Source organism: Dermacentor albipictus, chromosome 9 (genome assembly GCF_038994185.2).
Source record: "Dermacentor albipictus isolate Rhodes 1998 colony chromosome 9, USDA_Dalb.pri_finalv2, whole genome shotgun sequence".
NCBI lineage: Eukaryota > Metazoa > Arthropoda > Arachnida > Ixodida > Ixodidae > Dermacentor > Dermacentor albipictus.
Genome location: NC_091829.1, coordinates 61,886,105 through 61,909,003, shown reverse-complemented (window position 1 = coordinate 61,909,003; position 22,899 = coordinate 61,886,105). Strand labels below are relative to the sequence as shown.

Sequence of the window (22,899 nt, the reverse complement as noted above, 5' to 3'; positions counted from 1 at the left end):
AACATAAAGACCTCCACGATTCAGTCAACTGCCGCAAATAACATATTTAGAGCACTCAAAATGGATGTATTACACAGCTCACTGAAATTTATTGTTTTATGGTTAGATCATTCGCCATTCCTCGGACACATTGTACCGATTTCAAGCAAATTGCAAATGAATATAAAGAAAGTTGTCCGCTTGGGTTGCTCCAAGCTATGCAGCTAATAAAACTGCGACATATATTTTTTCGCGTAGTTAACTTTCTAAATTCTAAGATTTTATTCTTTTTAACCTTAGCGCTTACATAATTTCTCGTAGTTGCAAACCTATATAAAATTTATGCTGTATACATTTGCAGGAATTTACCTGGCCCTATCACACGAAATTTGAATGTTTGATAGTTCTAATTTCTTCCTGAAATAATCCGGTCTTAATGCCGGCGAAGCTGGCATGATTAGAAACGACGTACAACGTAACATAACATGACTGTAACCAAACCATAACATCGCATGAGTCATGTCAACATGGGCCACAAGAATAAATCAAAGTACATAACCGCAAGAATAGCGACCAATGTTAATCTAGTGCTTAGCGTAGACATTTCAAACGAGCTTCTGAATTTACAAAAGACATTCACCAAGCGCGCTGTCTCTGCCCTACTGCAAGTAATATTTTGCTTCATCAAACGGTTGGAAAGATGTCGTACCAGCAGTTTCTTAAATCAACGCTTGCAGCGTTCATCATGTTATCGAGAAAATAAAGAGAATACTAACTTCTTCGGCAGCATATTCTATCCAATGTACTTGAAACACTGAATTATTTGACGTATATGCGCTTGCTACGTGTTGCGGGAAATCACTATGTGTGTGTTGTTCTCGTGATGCCTTCGGCCGCAACGGTGTGCAGTTCGAATGCAAGACAAATACCAAATGACTCCATAAAAACACTGCCGGAAAATATGCACACAGCAGTTTTTCTTCGTATTCGTAATGTGGGACTTCAGTTAGGACGTGTGATGTCCGACGGGCAGTCAGTCCAGGTCAGAAATAAAGCAACTAGTTCGCCTTTATTTTAAAGCGAAAGATTCAAGTGACTAATTGCAACGGCGTATACCCGGAAAATGCGGCTCTAGTGCAGTGAGAAAGAAATATCATCATCAGGAATGTCTTATACCTCCGTAAGCGAACAACGATGAATATATGTATTTGAACGAAGGAAAGAAGCATCGAACGAACAAACAAGCGATGAAAAAAATGTGTCAATGAAAACAAACAAAACAACCTTAAGGTATTGCATTAGGTTCTCTCATGCAATGTTGAGGAGGTCAACCTACAGTGCCAAACGTATACTTCGTACTGTGGCTCACTATGTTCGACCCGTGAGATTGTACAACTTCACTTTAAACATTAACACGTGTACAGCAGGCCTGTTAGAAGGTGTTAGAAGAGTGTAGCATGCTGCCGAACTGTTTTACTCTTTGACTCTGAAAAATTCGCTGAAAATTTGGAAAGCCCGTAATGCGAAATTTCAGAGCAGCATTGTACGTGTTTTCCTTTCGCGATATATGGAGTCAAAGATTTTGCGAGAGACACATACCAGAGGTAAATCGCGATGGATTTTGGAAGTGACTGATCGACGGACCCAGTGTAATAGCTGGTGCTGCTTGGCTTACATAAAATACTACACCATTCGCGTTGCGCATAGAATCCAGAATGGAAAACAATCGCAAACCAAGACAACCGAACGAAGCCAACCAATCAAGCTTGAGTGAGAGCCGACGCGAACTGACGAGCTGATCATAGCACGAAATAAGCCCTCTGGCTGAGACCAGATGCTAGTACGTAACGAGCAGTCCGGCGGGTCAGCAAAAAACCCGTTTTGCGCTCTCATATCACAGAAGGGGCAGCTGTCATTGCTCTCCGCCTCTCGGCCGTTCAGGGCACGCATCTTTTGCCTCTCGACGTTCACTCTTTCAACTTTCGTTGTTGTGCTCGTTCACTCGGTTACGCCGCCGACGTTCGCCGCAGGAGCGGGTCATTAAGAGCTGCGCCATGAAACGGAGACGTATTTTAGCCGAGGCAAAACAGTCTTTTTCAATGACAAATGTATCGCTTCCGAGGGCACGTTTCTGGACCGTTTCCTGAATACTGCTTGTGAGCGTGTTGAAGGCGGAGTTGCATTTTCAATACTATGACCGGCTAGTTTTCTAACTTACCATCACTGAGAGATATTTCTACTCTCCTGCACCTGTTTCATGTAGTATGTACATGATGTATTAGTTATTGCAAGGCTTTTGTTATGCTTGAATCTCGAACGAGAAAAGTTCTTAATTTACGGTTCAGCATCACAGGGCACAGAAAGCACCAGTGTTCAATTTCTGACAATCTGGAGGCCAAATCGAGCGCTAAATGCCAATACAGTAACTTAGCGCTCAAATTGAGCGAGTCACCTTTTCAATATGGTACCGTTTACTTTGTCAAGCGCTCATTGGGTCAAAATCTGTTTTTGCCATCCCACAAAAAAATTCGGCCATATCTTGAGTTAAATTGTCCATATCCTTGCAGGAATGCTACTGAAGCCGGAGGAAGAGAGCAGCAAGTGTCCTGCGATGCCAGTAGGAAGGTTTCCAGCAGACGGGTTGCCTCACACGGGCAGCCCAACCAACGTACGGGAGGCACAGCGGCCATGCTCAGAGCACGCGATCAATCGCCTGTCAACAAGCCGTACCACAAATGCGAAACATGCGGTAAATTGCTAAGTAGCGCTGCTGCTCTAACTTCACATCACCGCACGCACACAGGAGAAAGACCTTACAAATGCCGAATATGTCATAAATCGTTCGCGAACAGGGGCAGTTTCTATAATCAACTGATTCACACAGGATTGAAACCCCATATCTGCCAAAATTGTACAAGACCATTCAAAAGGAAAGCGGACCTTAAAACTCATCTTATGTCGCACAGGGACGACAGACCTTTTATTTGCGACATATGTAATCAGTCATTTAAGTATAACTCATCTTTGAGCAGACACCGCAAAAGAATTCACGAGGGTAAATAGCCATACGAGTCCTAGCAATGTGGATTTCGGTTCGCAATGAAAGAAAACCTACACGCCCACCTCTGCAAGAGTATTTGGTTTCGAATTGCGTGGAGATTCGTTTAGATGTGCAGCTCAACTGGTTGCAGATCACGTGACGCATACGGGTGGGCAGTCGTAACAGTGTGACTAGTGCACAAGGGAAGTAGATCGCCCATGTGTTTTGCATAGGAACGTGAGCGGGAAGCCGTGCAGGAAAATCACGCTGGCATTCTCCCACACTGATGAGAAACTAACTGACCGCACCGTGGTGACTGGGGCTTCTTTTGGCGTTTAAAATTGCAGAGTGAAATGCAAGACGTAAATGATGCCACTGTATTTTTCTAAATTACGTGACAGAACGTCATCTCCACCATAATTTGGCATGCTTCCATGTCGATCTATACTGCAGATCCTGTGTAGAGCTCACTGTTTGCAAAACTATGTTGTTATCGCTAACATAACTTTAGCAAACTCATTTCTAGACAAACCATAATGGGCTGCAGCTTTGTGTTTGCGTAAATAGAAGGTTGAATGTTTGTCCAGGATCCTTGAAACCTCGTTCAGTTTTCTGCAAGCGTTTTGACAGTGTACTAGAAATAAGGTTTAGCTAACCATGCTTTAAGGATTCTGCAGTTTGAATAGTAGGAGTACTTCACATGAGGAACCCATTCAAAAAGGAGGCACTTCGTTGTTGTCAACTCAAAACTAATCTCTAATAACTGAAGCCCTTCGACCTTGCTGTCTTTCTGGGACAGCTTTTAAGATATATGGACACAGCCGTGGGAAAATTTTTTAGTTTACAAATTATTCAATGCGGGTAATGTTTCTATTTTCTCTTTCGCTCTTCTATGCTTACCGAAAATTTTATTCCTTATCATTCTGATTACAACAGGGAGACTTTATTCGACTAAAATAATTTGGAACTTAATCATATATTTTCTTCAAGAGCGAATATTTTATGTATTGTGGTAGTCAGGTGTAACCTCCATCCCTTTTAATATGCAGTTGCTTATTCATTCCGAGGTCATCTCTTTTGACTTGCCCTGCGCTCTAACGACAGCAGTGGAATTTTTTAGCCTGATCTGACAAACGTGACCCTGCGAGCAATGATAGGACAACTCAGATAGTTTTTAGTTCTTATTACTGACCCACGTACTTCTATATCTTTTTCCAATGTACGCGACTCACCGAATAACAAAGGTTAAGTTACAGCTCAGGGTATGAGACACCAGCGTGTATCAGAACATTCTGCAATAGTGGAGCGTTTTGTAATCAAATTGCAGGCGTAAGGCGAATACAGTTGTGCATTCTGGAAGAAACGCGAGCGCCAATGAAAAGGCTGGAATCTATTACGAAAAAAAGTGCGAATAGCCGATACTTCTTACTCGCAAATCATTTGTTCTACGATCGACTCATGTGCCCGGGACTATCGTTCTGCCCGAGTGTAACTTGTTTTGTTGGTTCAGAGGTACGCCCAATAAAGATTCTTTCATGACTCACGGTTTTTCTGACTGTGTTGTTCACCGTCTCTACAACGTGACATCTGGTAAAGGTGCTTCGTGGAAACAGAATAAACCTTGCTGTGGAAAAAACGTGAACGTCGTTAGGAGCGAGGGGGATAGCCGCAGGCTACGACTTCCGCCCGAGTACTTGACCTCTGCTCGACAAGACTAGGAACATGGTGGCCCAGATAACTGACCTAATGCGACGTGTGCTGCAAAAGCAAAGGAAGCCACTGATCATTCGTGGTTTACTGTTTAGAAATCTGAGAAGCTGGCCTGAAACCTACGCAACAACCGCTATGTTTAACAATTGAAACTGTGAAAAGCTGCCGTTTCAAAGCTTACAATTTTACACCATTTCACCAATTACATTTCCAGAAACATTCGCGAGCGTCATGCTTCAGGAGCGGGCCTACGTTCAATGAGAGCACCATGATTTCGGAGCAGAAATCAACTCTTAATTCAGCCACGTCAACCCGCACAAGGCAGAGATGACTTTTTCCTCATCTGCGGTTTTGAAGCAAGAGATTTACGTCGGACATGTAACCAACCCAAGACCATTACAAAATGCCTAGCGGAAGCAACGCGCATCGGAAAGATGTTGGAAGAGCGCACTCGCAACATTGTTGACTAGTGCTCTCACCGAGGGGGAAAATTCAAGAACTAGGCTCCGATGAGCTCCGAAAGACCAATTGAACAGTTGCACGTGAAGAAGTACTTAAGATGTTCTCTTCGACGCAGCCTCAAGCAGCCTTAATATTTGTCAGTGACTGAGGCGTTCATGCAGCCACATCGCCGTGACGGAATTGCCGTAGCTGAATGCTGGAGTGATGGCCTACGTCACCGTCTTCAGCCGTCTGCATCCCCTTCGCGCCCGCACCTGCCGACTGCTCGCTCTGCTGCCACTGCTGAGAAACCGGACACGTCTGTTGCCTATACCCATACAGTGAGATGGCACTAAGATGTTTTGGCTTCAACTCTCTGCACGCTCAGCAAGGCGAATGACACCGTGAAAATGCTGACTGCTGAAGTGCTTGGCTGCGATTTGGCGGAGACGCCAATGACTAACTCCATCGCTGTCGCGAAGGCACTGCCTCTCGCTACAGTACCAAGTGTACACCGGGCCAATACATGGCGGATATGCGGTCCGTATCCGGCAAACAAAACACAGCAACCTATGGAGGTGCGGTTGTTTCTCGTTGCAGTGCCGCATGTCCTCCGCTGCCAACGCAAGATCAGGACACATGAAGAAGGAAGCACACACTGCCATTTCGACAAAGCTCCCAAGGTAAAATCACGCTTCCTAAAGCATAGCTGACGATGCCGCGGAACAATGGGACAGTGCATGAAGCGATCATCGGACACCTTGAAATGAGTGTGACAATAAACCACCAAGATCAGCGCTGTAGCCGTGCAATGGCGGCTTTACTGGAAAGACGACTCAACTACTCCGTCTTGAATGAATCCTGAACTTCGCAGTCGATGACAGTTACGACTACGTGGCAAGAATCCCAACTCTGGGAAGCTGGAGGTCAGCGGGCAAGGACGACTGGAATGAGCACGTACGTTGAACACAAGATGTGTTAGGACATGCTTGCATCGCAGAATCACCCTTCTGTCGCAGGATCAGGACCACTCGCCCAACTACGCATGACGATGCAGCCAAGGACGGCCAGATGACGCTAAAATATCAGAACCTTCTGGATCATCCTCACTGATTTTGTCTACTGTCTATGTTGGAGTAGAACCTTGTGTAATCCGATCGCATGCGTGACGAGAATAGTGTTCCACATACTGGAAAGCGCTCGATTGCATTCGATTAGTCTGGAATCTTCGACCAAATAATTATAAATATCCGACTCGCTTGAGCCGCAGATTAGTTTTCAGTCGATCGACGTATATGCTCGGTGCTATCATTCAGCCCAAGTGAAACTTGTTTTGTAGGCACAGTTTCGATCAATAGAGAGTTGGATTCGTGACCCCCGGTTCTTACTATTGTTTTCCTTACCCTCACTGCAAGGTGAAAATACCTACGATTTACCTGCACCTTAGCGGAACCTTAGTCAATAATAAAAGAAAACCTCTCATCCAAGAGGAAGGTTTCTGTGTTGTCTCAGATTGTTTTAGTTGCTGCTGTACTATCTGTGCCAAATGAAACACGAACAGCTGAGCCCGTGTTCCAATCACAACTGAAACAAATGTGGGCGCCGTCGCATAGTCTTGCTGCATTAGGCGATGATGCTCGCCCTAAACTGCTATATTTTTGCATCTGCTTTCTTTCATTTTCTGTTTTCTCACTTTGAAATTAAAAAGAAACAATGTTGTGGAGAAAATTTTGCAGTGAAGTACCAGCATGATAGACCGGTGAGGTCAACCCGGACGTGTCCTCTTCTCAATGCTGATGACTGGCCGATGGCGCGCACTAGACTTTTATGTTCAGCTTCGGAAACGCACTCCGCTGTTGGCGTCTCATACGTTGCCGATAGAAGAATATTTCAGGATATTGTGACAAGGAAGAAAAGGGGGAAAGGAATGAAAGGCAAATGTTGCTGACAAACATACGCACACACGCAGAATCTTTCCCAGAAATTTTGCGCACTATTTGAATTAAAGAAATTATAAATTATTTAAATTGAAAGTGGCGCAAAAAAAAACGACTTCCCGCAGGTGGGGCAGTATCCCACGTCTTCGCAATGCGCCTGCGACGCTCTACGCCATACCATAATTTTAGCTCTCGGGGACGCCGGCGCAGGACGCCGACACCGGATTTTCTGTCATATGTACGGCACCCTTAACGCTTTCGTGTTAAATGTTATCGGTCCATGATCGATATTCAATAGACGCAAAAGACCTTTGACATCGAGGAATGATGATTGCAGCAAGACGGGGAAAAAACACCGCAAAGTACTGGGCAGACTTTGTCGACACGCAAGCACGGAAATTTTTTCTGATCAGAAACGACAGATATACAGTACCTGGCATGGTGGCAGCCTGAAGAGCAAGCTGGGGAAAGTTTATCGCATTATATATTTTATTAGCTTCGGGCAGGTCATCGTAATGGCAACTTTGGGTGCAGTGCGTTTGTCTTTGTTAACGAATAAATTTTGTCAACTAGGTTTGCATAAACTGTGTGTAACACGTTTAGCAAGCATAAACATTGTGGAAAACATGTAGAAACACTGTTATCCTTCATTATTCGAGCAAGATAGTGTATAAATAAATGTATATGCAAGTCAGTGTCACGCAGTGGGAAATGTCTTGCGTAAATTAAGTTTTTATTTTATTTTATTTTTATTTTTATATCGGGATACTGCAGCCCTCACTTGAGGACCATTGCAGGAGAAGAAAAAACGTAAAAAGATAAATTTAACACCGGCAATACAATTACAACACAATTTACTGTACAATACAAAGCAATTTACAGGGAGGATGAACACGTATACGCAGAATTAGAGTAAGCATGATCACTTCTTTATTATCCCGTTGCCTGTAATACAATTCTAATAGAGTATATAATTGGCTAGCATGTTGTGCTGTTACAGTGCAGTGCGGAAGGCCATTCCATATATTAATACACGAAGGAAAGCACGGGTATTTAAAACCATCAAGGCGTGTTTCCTAAGGCTGTACACTAGCACTGTGGCTTAAACGCGCGCTGCGTTTTAATGGGGGGAATGTATGTTTCTTTATTTATACTTGTTTGATTTCTGGTCATGTGGAAAAAAGAATTTCATTCGTTTATTTCATTCGTTGTTGGTTGTCCGAAAGGTTAAAAACTTACTTCTTGGAATTGCGTAATTACCTGAACAATGTCCAGCCATGCTAGCACTTGATATTATTGTTTATTGACAGATTAATTTAGAAAGCATTGAATATTATAGGCGCGGAAATAAATGGCCTTCCGTTTAGCATTTGGAGCACATATTCCTCTACGAAGGCTACACACTCTCATGTGTGTCGGTTCCCAAAGCTATGAAAAACCAGAAGTATAACAGGTATGTGCTAGTAGCAAGGAATAAATTACTTGAGGCAACGCGCAGAAAGGCAAGTAGGACAACAGAAGTGAACAAAGACACAACGCTCCACCTTTGTTGTCCTACATGCCTTTATGCGGTTTGCCTGAAGTTAGGCACCACTAACTAGCCCACCTGTCTGTTTTCTTGAAGAAATCAATTACTGCACTCTGTATGTGTCACCAAATGAGCATCTGTGGGCTTTCTTTGTGAACTGAGTGCATTGCGTATGTAGACTGCTACTCTTCTGAGAGACTGATGTTGCAATTGCGCTGAATCACCCCGTTGGCGAGACGTTTCACCTTTGCTTACGCAACAAAAACCCACATAATTAACTTCAATAAATTAACGTTGTCTGAGCCACCAGCGGGTTAACATCGCCTGGTTATGCTCAGCATACCCTATTTTCAACTAGCACAGCCACAACAAATACAGATAGCACACTCAGGCCTGCGCGATGTAGAACAAGCTCACAAACCATCGACGCCATATCTTTCTGCGACTCGCCGTGGTTGCTCAGTGGCTATAGTGTTAGCCTGCTGAGGTCGCCGGATTGAATCCTGACCACGGCGGCCGCATTTCGAAGTGGGCGAAATGCGAAAACAGCCGTGTATTTAGGTGCATGTTAAAGAACCCCTGGTGGTCTAAATTTCCAGAGTCCTCCACTACGGCGCGCCTCATAATCAGAGAGGGGTTTTGGCACGTAAAACCCCATAATTTAATTTTACTTTTCTGCGAGTTCTTCTCAGTATGCAGTCGTGTTTTCAGCGGCGGAACCTTTCGTACCGCAACCATTTTCACGAACAAATGAAAGCAGGAGGTTATGGCAACTGTCCCCCTTGTACTTCATACGATGGCGAAAACAGCAGAGTGAATCAGCTCATAGCGAGAGCACAGGGAAAGCTGACTCTACTTACCTGTTGGGGCTACATACTCGCAACTGCTATGAAGGTTTCGAAGTTGGTTCTTTTTCATCCACATTTGATTAAGGCTTGTAAAACACAAATGTATGAGGTGCGGAGTGGGAAACAGTGCATTTTGTTTAATGACAGCAACCACTCGGCATGCTGGGCGTGAAACGTAATTTACGACTGTAGAGAAATCACACAAAACTGGATCCAATGACTGAGATACGAGTACTGAGTACGAGTACTGAGTACTGAGATACGACTATGCACGACGCATGATTGTTCGCTAGCAAAGAACCGCGGCAAGTGCGAAGCAGTTTCATTTCTGCATTGCTAGCGGTTAGCGAAGACACCACTGGAATCTGTGCGCAACAGAACAAAGCATGCGCCACTCGTCAGGTGAGAAGAACTACCTGCTTCATTTAAACCGAGCCAGAGAGTGCCACATCAGTTTGCAGAATCGTTGCCTCTGGTTATAAAAAAAATTAAAGGGTTTTACCTGCCAAGACTATTTTCTAATTTAGACAACCTGGACTTCCCTAACGTGCTCCTAAATCTATGTACGCGTGTGTTTCCGCATCTCGGACACATGTAAACGCGGCCGCCATGACACGGATTCGATGCCGCGACCCCGTGTTCAGCAGCCCAACATCATAGATCTGGTAATAATACGCTAGTTAGGGCTACCTTAGTTTCTATACCTCCTGCGTTTCTGCGAGCGCTTACACGAGCAACAATTTCTTCCCAGCAAGATGCGCACTCCACTTTGAGAGCAGTATGAAAGAAAACTGGCGATAATATCCGATAACCGTACTTTTTTTCGTAGTATGCGAGCTTTATTAAATGATTTGGCAGATAGATAGCATGGGTAATCGGGGCGCCTCTGCTGCCATTCCAAAATTTGTGCATTAGGGTACAGCTAGTGGCGGGCTCAAACGTCTCGTTTTTTTCCAGATATGCGGTATCATTTTTCTCGAAACACCGAAGTGACGAAAGTTTTATTAGTTTCCATTCTTTTTTTTTGGGCATTGAGCGCGCATGCGCGGGGATTCAACAACGTGCAGTCGACAATACACGCCAGTTACAGGACATCGAGACATCAGCCATGGCTGAAGAAAGCAGCAACGAATGCATGCCTCTTGACTTAAGCATGAAGGCCAAAGCAACACCAAGTACTGCCCATGACGGTACCCAGGGCGCTTCATCTACATTGGGCGCCTACAGAACGTGAGCTTTACCACTTGTCATTTTTTTCATTGAACACTGTTACCCTTAGACACGACCCATATAATAGCCTTTAACATGTGTACACTTGTTCCCACCTAAAATGGGTCTTTTTTACAGCCAGCTTGAGCTTTGAAATCGAAGGCATTCTTAGGTCAAGATGCGTCTACGCAAGGGCGGTGCGAAAATATTGCCACGTTTAGCGCAAAGTAAGCTACTTAGCGCTCAGGAGAAGATTTTTCAGAACACGAAGCGAACGTATACTTAAAGAAGAAAATACTTTTCATTGATGTATAAGTCTTGTACTCAACATACGCGATGGGGTGCTATAGCTTGAAGTCCCGGGTAGAAATTAAATACAATTTCACCTCTTTTTTTCTAGTCACAGCTAGCAACTGTCTGACGACTTTTTTTATTATTTGTAGGATTTCTGACGACGCCTTGCGCTATCCGAGGAACACGCAGCACACGCCCACGACCAAAGAGATTTGCAACGTCGACGGTACGTAGGCAATTGTCACTCGCCTTTTCCGCAAACACGGCAAATAGCCCCAATGGTTACAATGGCAGCGGTACATTTATTGCGTATAAAGATGCATTTGACTAGCATTGCGAAGACGGTTTCCGCATGATCTGATAATATCCGCATTCATATATAACCTATTCAGCAGAAGTTTTCAATGAATGTGTTCTTGTATCGGGGCGCCGATAAAGCACGCTCCTAGAGGATGAGGGCAGAAGCAGAGACTGTACATTCCATGCAATGATTAATTCACTCGTAAATGGAATCATCGCATGACTCGTCGGTTTACAATTTTATTCGCCAAGCATACTCTCGGTGGGTTTGACTTACTAACATCGGGACAATGTGTTCCTTAAACCGATCACGCTGGTTTACAAAGCAAGTGCCTTGATTCGAATTACGTGGGTAATGTGCAATTATTTGGACGTTTCAAATGTTTTAACAGTGCTGGTACCTTTTAGGCAGAGTGTGAAAATACCTCATCAATAGTATGTTACGAGCAGCAGACATATCTCGCTGCGGCCGAATGTAGACGTTACAGCGTGCAATTTGGGGCATGCACCCAAAACAGCTTATATTGAAACTCTTCGTTATCTCATACGAAGCAATCCACAGCCGCAGCATAAGCAATACTAAATGTATAATGAAAATGCAATGCAAGGAGATAGAAAATTGTTGGGTAGTTGTTTGCGCTCTGTTGCAACAAATCTTTACCAAGTAGCTAAGCTATGGGCATCTCAAGCGTAAACACTATTCGTAGTGACAGAGTAACAATCACTTTACCGAACGATTGCCAATCAGTGGGCCACTACTTCAAAATCATAAAGCTTTGTTAAGAAGAAAATCTACGCAATGCTAAAACACCGGTATTCCAAATTGAATGTACTTTTTTTGTAAGGTGATTAGCTTTCCTTGGATACGTCATCCATTATTCGTACTGCCAGTATCCGCACAACCTATTTCGCAGGCGACACGAATGGTGCGACTTTAATGGTGTGACTAATAAAGTTGAGAATTCCAGACAATAAAATTGAGTTCTTTAATTTACGCCTTTGCTACCACACTGTAGTTTATTCGATGTCAAAGATGCAACTAGAATCTTTAGTTCGGGTGGTTGGGAATCCGCGTTTAATGTTTTCTTAGGCGTACGAAGGCATAGGCACTAAGACATGTGGGTGCAATGATGCCATAAACTCTCTTAGCCAACTCAACCCTCCTCCCCCACTAATATTGTAAACAAAAGTGCATCCAAAAATTCGACCTGTCCATGGAGTTTGAATTCTAATTGCAATAGCGTAGATGGTCATCCTGAGAGTTTTATGCCGTAATTTTCGCCTCTTAGGTCTCTCGCGTGTTCCTTTCAGTTTCACGCAATTGCTGCGCCGTTATACAGGATACGTGCACCTAGCTACGATACTTGCAGCGCTATCCATATAGTCAACACTTTAACGTACTTCGAGCCTTTCCGTTCCATAGTTTAGTTACATATTGCCCCGTGAATTAACACTTCCGCATTTCCTTCCAATCTAATGCACTTTCTGCAATACGACTCTTATATATGCGCCGTGAGTTATCTTTTTGAAAGCTGTTCTATAGTCTATTGATGAGCTACACAAGAACATTGTTAAGTACAGCCGTTTTAGCGCTCGTAATGAGCTGGGAAACGTGCAGTACTTACAACCGGTACTTATGTGCTTCTCCATTCAAGACTCGCCAAAAGGGGTTCAGATAACCATTTTCTGAAAGGCGAGTACGTATTTCGATTACGCACCTACGTCATAGAAAGCCAATAAATTAAGGGCATACTTCAAAGAACAATGTCAAATCCATCGGTAGAAATGCGTCTTCTAAATTTGCATTGTATTCGCCGGCGTCTCGCTATGCCTGCTGCTCGCAAAAAATGAATAATAAGTAATAACTTCGTGAGGCATCTAATGTGCTTATTACTGGACAGCACGGCAAATATATTGGGTCAAAGGTTTCACGCGCAAGGTACTGAGATGTTGTTTTCGTATTTACCACACTCGTGTTCTGCCCGTGGTTTGAGATAAAGCGTGATAAGCGTCAGAAGAATCCAACACTACACAATCTTGATCGTGCACGGCTCACCCATCGCCACGAAGTTCTTGCATGCATTCAAGACACAGATAAAGCACTGCGTATGGAAGCATGGAAGCATGGAAGCATGGTAGTATGGAAGTGTGGAAGTAAAGATTGTCGACCGCTAAAAGCTTCTTGCCTTCCCCCATAAGTATGGAATATCCATTCCGAAGAATTGCCCTTGCACAACGGCGAATGAACACCTTTACTATACTTTTATGCCGTATAGGTGTCACTGACAATGGCGGCACACGTTACCAGCAACTGGACTCCATCAGGAGCATCAATAACGTGAGGCCCAGCACAGGTCACGCTGGCATGGAGGAAGAATCAGCCAAGTCTGAAGACGGCGCCACGTAAGTTCACATTTAGAAAAACTTTCTTTGAATGCAACTCAGAGATGACAGGAATGGCTACCCATGTAATAATATGCCCCTACTCGGTAATTTCTCCTTGAAAGGCCTAGTTCTGATGTCTCAAACAGGTACTGCATCAGCAGTTTTGAGCATTCGGCCGAAGCGGCTGGCCTTGACTAACTTTACGGTTCCAACAGCGCGACCGTACATCACACGGAAATGTGCACACCCGATGCCTCAACCACGAAGCTATACAGGCTCACCCGATTTTCCATCCTGTTAACATGCCGCAATTTGCGGTAGACTTGCAGGTTTGCTGCCAATTATGGAATATGTAAAGATTGTGAAGGTAATATGCTCATCCGAGTCGAGGCTCATAAAATGAAACAGGGTTTACCTGTTTTTCTGTAAAATTACTACGAGAATTAAGCTTGCACTGACACACTTGCACGAGGGCTAAATGTCCCGATGACTTAAATGCCAAATATTAACTGGTGTTTAGACAATGTGCTGTCGGGGTAAACCAAAACCTTTACCTCAGGGTCTACTACCTAGGTACATTTGGAGAGAAATGCATGTGCTCGGCAACACCCTGTACGAGTATTCAAGCTTGTGGAATTTAAAGGCATGTCATAATATTGGAACCGAAGCTGTTACATATTAGATTAGTCATATACTTAAGAAGGCGTTGAGAAATTCAAGGAACAAAGTTACATCTTTGTGAACGTATAATGGTTTCCAGCAAGTATGAAAGCGAGCACAAGTAGAAACAGAAAGGACAACGCTGGACTTGCAACTGAAGTTTTTTGTGAAAGCGTTCCACAAATCACCGCTACGCATGTGTATACACCCAAGAACGATGACAAGGTTTGTAGTGAATTATCAAAAAAAGTTGTACACGTACACAAAAGCGAAATCACACCCCTTCCCGACAAAGGCAACAACACGTGGATTGACATCATAAATTTCGAAATTGCAGTTGTTTATCATTGATTTGAACCGAAGGATCACTCACACAAGTATGCGTGCCCAACTTTTTCATGTGGAACGCTTCGCTAATTTCTCTTTCCAGTTTGCAATGTTCTCTACCCACTATCGATAAACTATGAATAAAAGGTCGGCATTCGTGCTTCTCGCAATGCAATGGCAAGTTCTCTCCTGTACCTGTACGTAGCAAATAGCGATGGTCACGCATGCGGTCAACTCAACAATAGATCATATTCACACAATCAATCAGGTCATAGAGAAATGTGCGGAATATAACCAACCCTTATATATAGCTTTCATTGATTACGAGAAAGCGTTTGATTCTGTCGAAACCTCAGCAGTCATGGAGGCATTACGGAATCAGGGTGTAGACGAGCCGTATGTAAAAATACTGAAAGATATCTATAGCGGCTCCACAGCCACCATAGTCCTCCAGAAAGCAAGCAACAAAATCCCAATAAAGAAAGGTGTCAGGCAGGGAGATACGATATCTCCAATGCTATTCACAGCGTGTTTACAGGAGATATTCAGAGAGCTGGATTGGGAAGAATTGGGGATAAAAGTTAATGGAGAATACCTTATTAACTTGCGATTCGCTGATCATATTGCCTTGCTTAGTAACTCAGGGGACCAATTGCAATGCATGCTCACTGACCTGGAGAGGCAAAGCAGAAAAGTGGGTCTAAAAATTAATCTGCAGAAAACTAAAGTAATGCTTAACAGTCTCGGAAGAGAACAGCAATTTACAATAGGCAGCGAGGCACTGGAAGTCGTAAGGGAGTACATCTACTTAGGGCAGGTAGTGACGGCGGATCCGGATCATGAGACGGAAATAATCAGAAGAATAAGAATGGGCTGGGGTGCATTTGGCAGGCATTCACAGATCATGAACAGCAGGTTGCCATTATCCCTTAAGAGAAAAGTACATAATAGCTGTGTCTTACCAGTACTCACCTACGGGGCAGAAACCTGGAGGCTTACGAAAAGGGTTCTACTCAAATTGAGGACGACGCAACGAGCTATGGAAAGAAGAATGATAGGTGTAACGTTAAGGGATATGAAAAGAGCAGATTGGGTGAGGGAACAAACGCGAGTTAATGACATCTTAGTTGAAATCAAGAAAGAGAAATGGGCATGGGCAGGACATGTAATGAGGAGGGAAGATAACCGATGGTCATTAAGGGTTACGGATTGGATCCCAAGGGAAGGGAAGCGTAGCAGGGGGCGGCAGAAAGTTAGGTGGGCGGATGAGATTAACAAGTTTGCAGGCAGGGCATGGCCAAAATTAGTACATGACCGGGGTTGTTGGAGAAGTATGGGAGAGGCCTTTGCCCTGCAGTGGGCGTAACCAGGCTGATGATGATGATGATGATGACGCATGCGGTCATTATTGCAATGACCTGTCCGGCCGATATTTCACTGTCCGCATGAGAGAGGTATGCGATACAAAACCGAAGATGCAAAGTTTTTCTGAAAATAAGTGATGTGCTTTTTTTCACAGCCACTAGTCTCATCTTTCTTCCTTACTGTCTTACTTAGCATCACTCACAGACATTTGTACTCTCCTTCGCCTGTTTCATGTAGAATATACATGATGCATGAGATAATGAAATGCTTCCGTTATGCTTGCATCTCGAACGAGAAAGTTTTTAATTTACTGTTCAGCATCACAGGCCACTGATAGCACCAGTATTCAATTTCTGACAATAAACAGCCCAAATCGAGCGCTAAATACCAATGCAGGAACTTAGCGCTCATGTTGAGCGAGTCACCTTACCATTATGGTACGCTTTACTTTGCCAAACTATCATTGGGTCAAAACCTGTTTTTGCCATCCCACAAGAAAGTCGGCCATCTTGAGTTAAATTGTCCATATCCTTGCAGGAATGCTACTGAAACCGGAGGAAGAGAACAGCAAGGGTCCTGCGGTGCTAGTAGAAAGGTTTCCAGCAGAAGGCATGCCTCACACAGGCAACCCAACGAACCTACGGGAGGCACAGGGCCCATGTTCAGAGCACGCGATCGATCGCCTGTCGACAAGTCGAACCACAAATGCGAAACATGTGGTAAATTGCTAAGTAGCGCTGCTACTCTAACCGTACATCACCGGACGCATACAGGAGAAAGACCCTACAAATGCGAAATATGTCATAAATCGTTCGCGCGCAGTGACAGTTTCCATAGGCATCAACTAATTCACACGGGATTGAAACCCCATATCTGCCAATATTGTACTAGACCATTCAAAAGGAAAGCGGACCTTAAAGCTCATCTTATGTCGCACAGTGACGACAGACCTTTTATTTGCGACATATGTAATCAGTCATTTAAGTATAACTTCTCTTTGAGCAGACACCGCAAAAAAAGTCACCAGGGTAAATAGCCGTACGATTCCTAGCAGCGTGGATTTCGGTTTGCAATAAAAGAAAACCTCGACGCACATCTCTGCAAGAATATTTGGTGCGAATTGTGTGGAGTTTCGTTTAGACATGCAGCTCAACTGGTTGCAGATCACGTGACGCATACGGGTGGGCAGTGACTAGTGCAGTGTGACTAGGGCAGTGTGACTAGTGCACAAGGGAAGTAGATCACCTACGTGTTTTGCATAGGAATGGGACCATGAAGCAGAAAAATAACGCTGACATTCTCCCACACTGACCAGAAACTAACCGAACGTATCGTGTCTTCGCATGCTTAAAGGGCTGAGTGAAATGCGAGACGTAAAGGATGCCACTAGATTTTTCTAAATTACGTGACAAAACGTCGTCTCCGCCAGAATTTGGTATGCTTCAATGTCGAGGTATACTGCAGATCCTGTGTAGAGCTCACTGCTTGCAAAACTATGTTGTTCGCCAACGTAGCTTTAGCCAACTCATTTCTAGAAAAACCATATTGCGCTGCAGCTTTGTGTTGGCGTAACTGGAAGGTTGAATGTTCGCACAGGATCCTTGAAACCTCGTGTAGTTTTGTGCAAGCGTTTTTACAGTGTACTAGTAATCAAGGTTTAGCTAACCGTGCTTTCAGGATTCTGCAGTGCGAATGGAAGGGTGTACTTCACATGAGGAACCCATTAAAATAGGAGGCACTGCATTCTTGTCAACTAAAACTAATCTCTAAATATTAAGGTCCTTCGGCCTTGCTCCCTTTCTGGGACATATTTTACAATACATGGACACAGCCATGGGAAAATTTGCTTCACTTACAAATTATTCAATGTGCGTGATGTTTTGGTTCTCTCTGGCTCTTGTACTCTTAACGAAAATTTTTATTCTTTATCATACTGCTGACAAATGGGAGACTTTATTCGACTCAAATCATTTGGAACCTATCTATACATCTTCTTCCAGAGTGAATATTTAAAGTATTGTGGTGATGAGGTGTAACCTCCATCAGTTTCAATGTACAGTTTCTTATTCACTCGGAAGTCATCTCTTTTGACTTTCCCTGCGCTCTAACGACAGCAGGGGAATTTTTTAGCATGATCTGACAAACGTGTCCCTGCGAGCAATGATAGGACAACTCAGAGAGCTTTTAGTTAATTATTGACCCGCGTACTTCTTTCTTCAATGTACGCGTCTCACCGAATAACAAATGTTAAGTTACAGCTCATGGCATGAGACACCAGCATGTATCAGAACATTCTGCAATAGTGGAGCGTTTTGTAATCAAATTGCACGCGTAAGTCGAATACAGTTGTGCATTCTGGAAGACATGCGAGCGCCAATGATAAGGCTGGAATCTATTACGAAAAAAAAAGTGAGAATAGCCGATACTCGTTAATGGCAAATCATTTGTTCAACGATCAAATCACGTGCCCGGCACTTAGTTAAGTTATTAGCATACACTACGCTTGTTCGTTCAAAGGTAGAGTACGCATCCATTATTTAAAATCCGCATCAGACCTATCTGATTGATCAACTCGAAGCATTACAAAATAAAGCAGCAAGGTATATCACAAAAAAATACTCGCGAAACTACACTGTTACGGACATCAAGGAATCACTTTCATTGCCCTCTCTTCAAAACCGCCGACTAATAACTTTGTTATCACATTTTCACGCGCTTTATCGTAGTAGATCCGCGTTCCGCGAATCTTGCATCAATGCAGCTCATACTATTTTTCAGCGTTTTGATCACCGATTTAAAGTGCAACCCCTTTTTGCTCGCACTAATCTGTACCGTCATTCACCATTACTTTTGGCAATATATCATTGGAATAGACTACCGAGGGACATTGTATCTGCCATTAACCATGATGTTTTTGTTAACAAGTTGAAGGTTTTCCTAAATGTGTGGTTATTTCTGTAATGAGTGCCTACTTGCGTATGTTATTCTTTCTATAAATAATTATGTCACTGTCCCTGTATCTTACCAATGTACTTTTTCTACACGTTTTGTAATTGTAACTGGCTCCCCCCCCCCCTTATGTAATGCCCGAATGGGCCTTTAGGGTATATGAATGAATATCGTTCTGCCCCACTGTAACTTGTTTTCTTGGTTCAGAAGTACGCCCAATAAAGATTCTTTCATGACTAACGGTTCTTCTGACTGTGTTGTTCACCGTCACTACAACGTGACATCTGGTAGAGGTGCTTCATGGAAACAGAATCAACCCTACCATAGAAATAACGTGAACGTCGTTAGGGGCGAGGGAGATAGCCGCAGGCTATGACTACCGCCCGAGTACTTGACCTCTGCTCGAGAAGACTAGGAACCTGGTGGCCCAGATAACTGGCATATTGAGAGTGCCCGTGTCACCTGCAGCGACGTGAGCTACAGGTGACACGGGCACTCATTCACGGATCACTGTTTGGAAATCTGAGAAGCTGGCCAGAAACCTACTCAAGAACCGCTATGTTTAACAATTGAAAGCGTGAAAAGCAGCCCTTTCACAGCTTAAGTTTTTACACCATTTCACCAATTACATTTCTACAAACATTCGCGAGCGTCATGCTTAAGGAGCGGGCCTAAGTTTAATGAGAGCACCGTGATTTCGGAGCAGAAATCAACCCTTAATTCAGCCACGTCGATCCGCACATGGCAGAGATTAGAGTTTTTCCTCATCTGCGGTTTTGAAGCAAGTGATTTACGTCGGATAAGTAAACCGCCCAAGACCATTGCGAAATTCCTAGCGGAAGCAACGGGCATTGCAAAGACTTTGGAAAAGCGCATTCGCAACATTGTTGACTAGTGCCCTCGCCGAGGTGAAAAATTCAAGCATTAGGCTCCGACGAACTCCGAAAGACCACCAAAACATTTGCACGCGAAGGACTACTTTAAATGTTCTCTTCGACGCAGCCTTAAGTCGCCTTAATTGTTGACGTCGTCTGCGAGGAGTTCCAGCAGCCATGCGCGGTTACTGAATTGCCGCAGCTGAAGACTGGAGTGATGGCCTACGTCACCGTCTTCAGGCGTCTCGGTCCCCCTTCACGCCCGCATCTTAGAACTGCTCGCTCTGCTCAAACTGCGGTAAAAGCCGGACACGTCAATTGCCTATACCCATACCATGAGATGCTACTGAAAGGTTGTGCAGTCAACTGTTTGCGTTCACAGGAAGACGAACAGCCGCGTAAAATTGCTCACTGTTTCGCTTCAACTGAATGGAAACACCAACGACTTTCTCGATCGCTGTCGCGAAGGCACTGCCTCTCACTGGAGCACCGAGGATAAAACTGTGGCTATACGTGGCCGATATGTGGGTCCGTATCCGTTAAACCAAACACAGCAGCTTGCGGTGGTGCGGTTTCTGTTTACTGAAGTGTCGAAGGTCCTCCGCCGCCAACACAAAATCAGTCTTCACGACGAAGGAACGACGCGCTGCAATTGCTACGAAGCTTCGAAGAAAAAAACCACGCTTCTTAAAGGATACCTGACGACGCCCCGAAGCAGTGGGAAAGTGTAACGGAGCCATAGTGAGACACCTCGAAATAACTAAGGTAAGACTATGAACCATCAACATCGACGGTGTCGCCAGGCAGTGGCGGCATTAGTGGACAGAGGACCTGACTACTCCGTCATTTATGAATCCTTAACCGCACAGTCAATGACAGTTATGTCTACATGGCAAGGAACCGCAGTCCTAGCATCTGGAGGCCACCTGACAAGGACGACTGCAATGAGCACGTACGTCGAACGCAAGAGGTGCTAGCCACCCTTGCGTCGCAGAATCACCCTTGTGTCGCAGGATGAGGACAACTCGCCCGCCTGCGCATCAAGCACTAGCCAAGGATGGTCAGACAACGCTACAATCTTCGACCACGCTTCGTCGAATACCAGGCCGCGACTATGATTGGGTTTGCAGCCTTATAAGCTGACGTGGACTAAGTGAGAAGCTATGTTATTTCGGACTCTACATGAAAATAAAGGGAATGTGCGCATGGCCCGTAAGCCCGCAACATGCCCGTAAGCAGTCCAACTTTTCCTACAGTAAGCGGTTTTACCGTAGATAACAAACCATGATTACATTGCTTTAATTTTGCTTACTACGTGTTCTTTTGGTCTTCGCTATCATTTGGTGCTCGTTGCCCGGGTACGATACTTTTTTAGGTAGGCGCATTGACACGTGTGCTTTTTATCTTTTTGCGGCGAACGCGTTTCAGCGCCTAAAGTGTTATCACTCCGCGCATGACGTCTTTGCATGTATCACAACCTTCTGGGTCATCCTCACTGATTTTTTCTGCTGTTTAATTTATAGTGGAACCTTCTGCAATCCGATTGCAAACGTGACAAAAATAGTGTTCCACATAGTGTAAGGCGCTTGAGCCCATGCAATTAGTCTGAAATCTTCGACCGTGGCCACACCCGTCACTGGCACGAAAAGCTAATCGTGCATTACTGCAATACTGGTGGTACACCGGTTTCAGCGTCATCATCATCATCAGCCTGTTTACGCCCACTGCAGGGCAAAGGCCTCTCCCATACTTCTCCAACAACACCGGTTTAAGAGACCGTTTATAGTGTCCCTGTGCATAGTGTCCCTCCCACAAGTACTCTGTGCTTACTTTCTCCCTTTCTTCTTCTATCTATTCCCCTTTCCCCCACCCCCAGTGTAGGGTAGCAAACCGGATACTCTTCTGGTTGACCTCCCTGCCTTTTCTGTCCTTGCTTTCTTTCTCTCTCTTCGACTACGCAGTTGTAAATACCAGACTCGCTTGAGCCGCAGATGAGTTTTCCGACGGTTTAGGCATGTGTTCGCTGCTATCATTCAGCCCGAGTGTAACTTGTTTTGTGGGCATAGTTTCGCTGAATAAACTGGTGGTTTAGTCGTGGTTCATGCTACTGCGTTTTTCGTAGTCGTTTCAACATGGAAATGTCGAAGGCTAGACCACGTCCTAGTGAAACTTTCGTCGACAGTAAAAGAAAATTGTGCGTTGCTCTGTTATCGCAAACATCACGTACCAGCGAAGCTGAGCGAAGCTAAGGATACAGAAAAATTGATGCCGTGTTCTTCAGTGGGACGTTTCGGTTGGGACGGTGCGCCATTGCAGGCGCCTGCCGCTGCAGAAGCGATTTGTTGAGGCGCCATATGTATGGGTGTCGTCTGCCAGACGCTGCAACACCGACCCTTAACTCTGATGCATGCTAGCTCTGACGCCGTGTACCTGGTAGCTCTTTGAAGTACGCCGAAGCGAGGACAATAGTGATCTAAAGAAAGGGAGGACGCTTGATTCTGCAACCCGTGAGGGAGAACTGCGAAGCGTCGAACCAAACGAGCACTTGGTTTTTCGTTTTTGTTTTCTTTAAATCTGAGAGCAAAGACGTCACGCCACCTTTGTCCCCATCGCACCGCTCTTTCTCCCTCGCTAGACCCCACCGGTCCTCGCCGCGTCGCTATGCTGCGCAAAGCTATTTCTTATACTCTGCTTTCATTCTCTCTGAGCAAGTTCTCCCACAGCTTGGCGAAGCTGCGAACGTCAACAGAAAACCAGCGAGCCGGTAACAGCTACACTGTAAAAACCTCTTATTCAGGTGGACTGTATCTGTGTTGATTCGCATTAATTTCCTTGCCGATGTACAATCTGTACCAAACGAAACACGAGCAGCGGATCACGTGACCGAAGCATAACAGAAGGTAATGTGCGCGCCGTGGGATCAGTCATCACCATTGACAGGCTCGCGCATCGGGTTTTCCTGGATTATGCGACGGTGCTCACCCTATACCGCAGTATTTTTGCATCTGTTGTCTGGGATTTTCGTTTTCTCCCTTTGAAATAAGGAGAAAGA

The 22,899-nt window shown here is 44.5% G+C and overlaps 1 protein-coding gene and 1 long non-coding RNA gene across 2 annotated transcripts in view; both read left to right on the top strand.

Moving 5' to 3' along the window:
* LOC135921394 (sericin 1-like) overlaps positions 1 to 4,562 on the top strand; it is a 189,994-nt gene extending 185,432 nt beyond the window's left edge. Inside the window, exon 17 of the mRNA XM_070526102.1 lies at positions 2,547 to 4,562. Coding sequence (XP_070382203.1) covers positions 2,547 to 3,042 — 496 coding nt within the window. The 3' untranslated portion in view covers positions 3,043 to 4,562. The remainder of the gene's footprint in view (positions 1 to 2,546) is intronic.
* Positions 4,563 to 10,575: 6,013 nt separating this feature from the next.
* LOC139050037 (uncharacterized) lies at positions 10,576 to 18,181 on the top strand. The gene is made up of 4 exons (XR_011508735.1): positions 10,576 to 10,713; positions 11,136 to 11,212; positions 13,563 to 13,689; positions 16,561 to 18,181. It is a non-coding gene; the product is annotated as an uncharacterized lncRNA (long non-coding RNA).
* Positions 18,182 to 22,899: the final 4,718 nt, after the last annotated feature.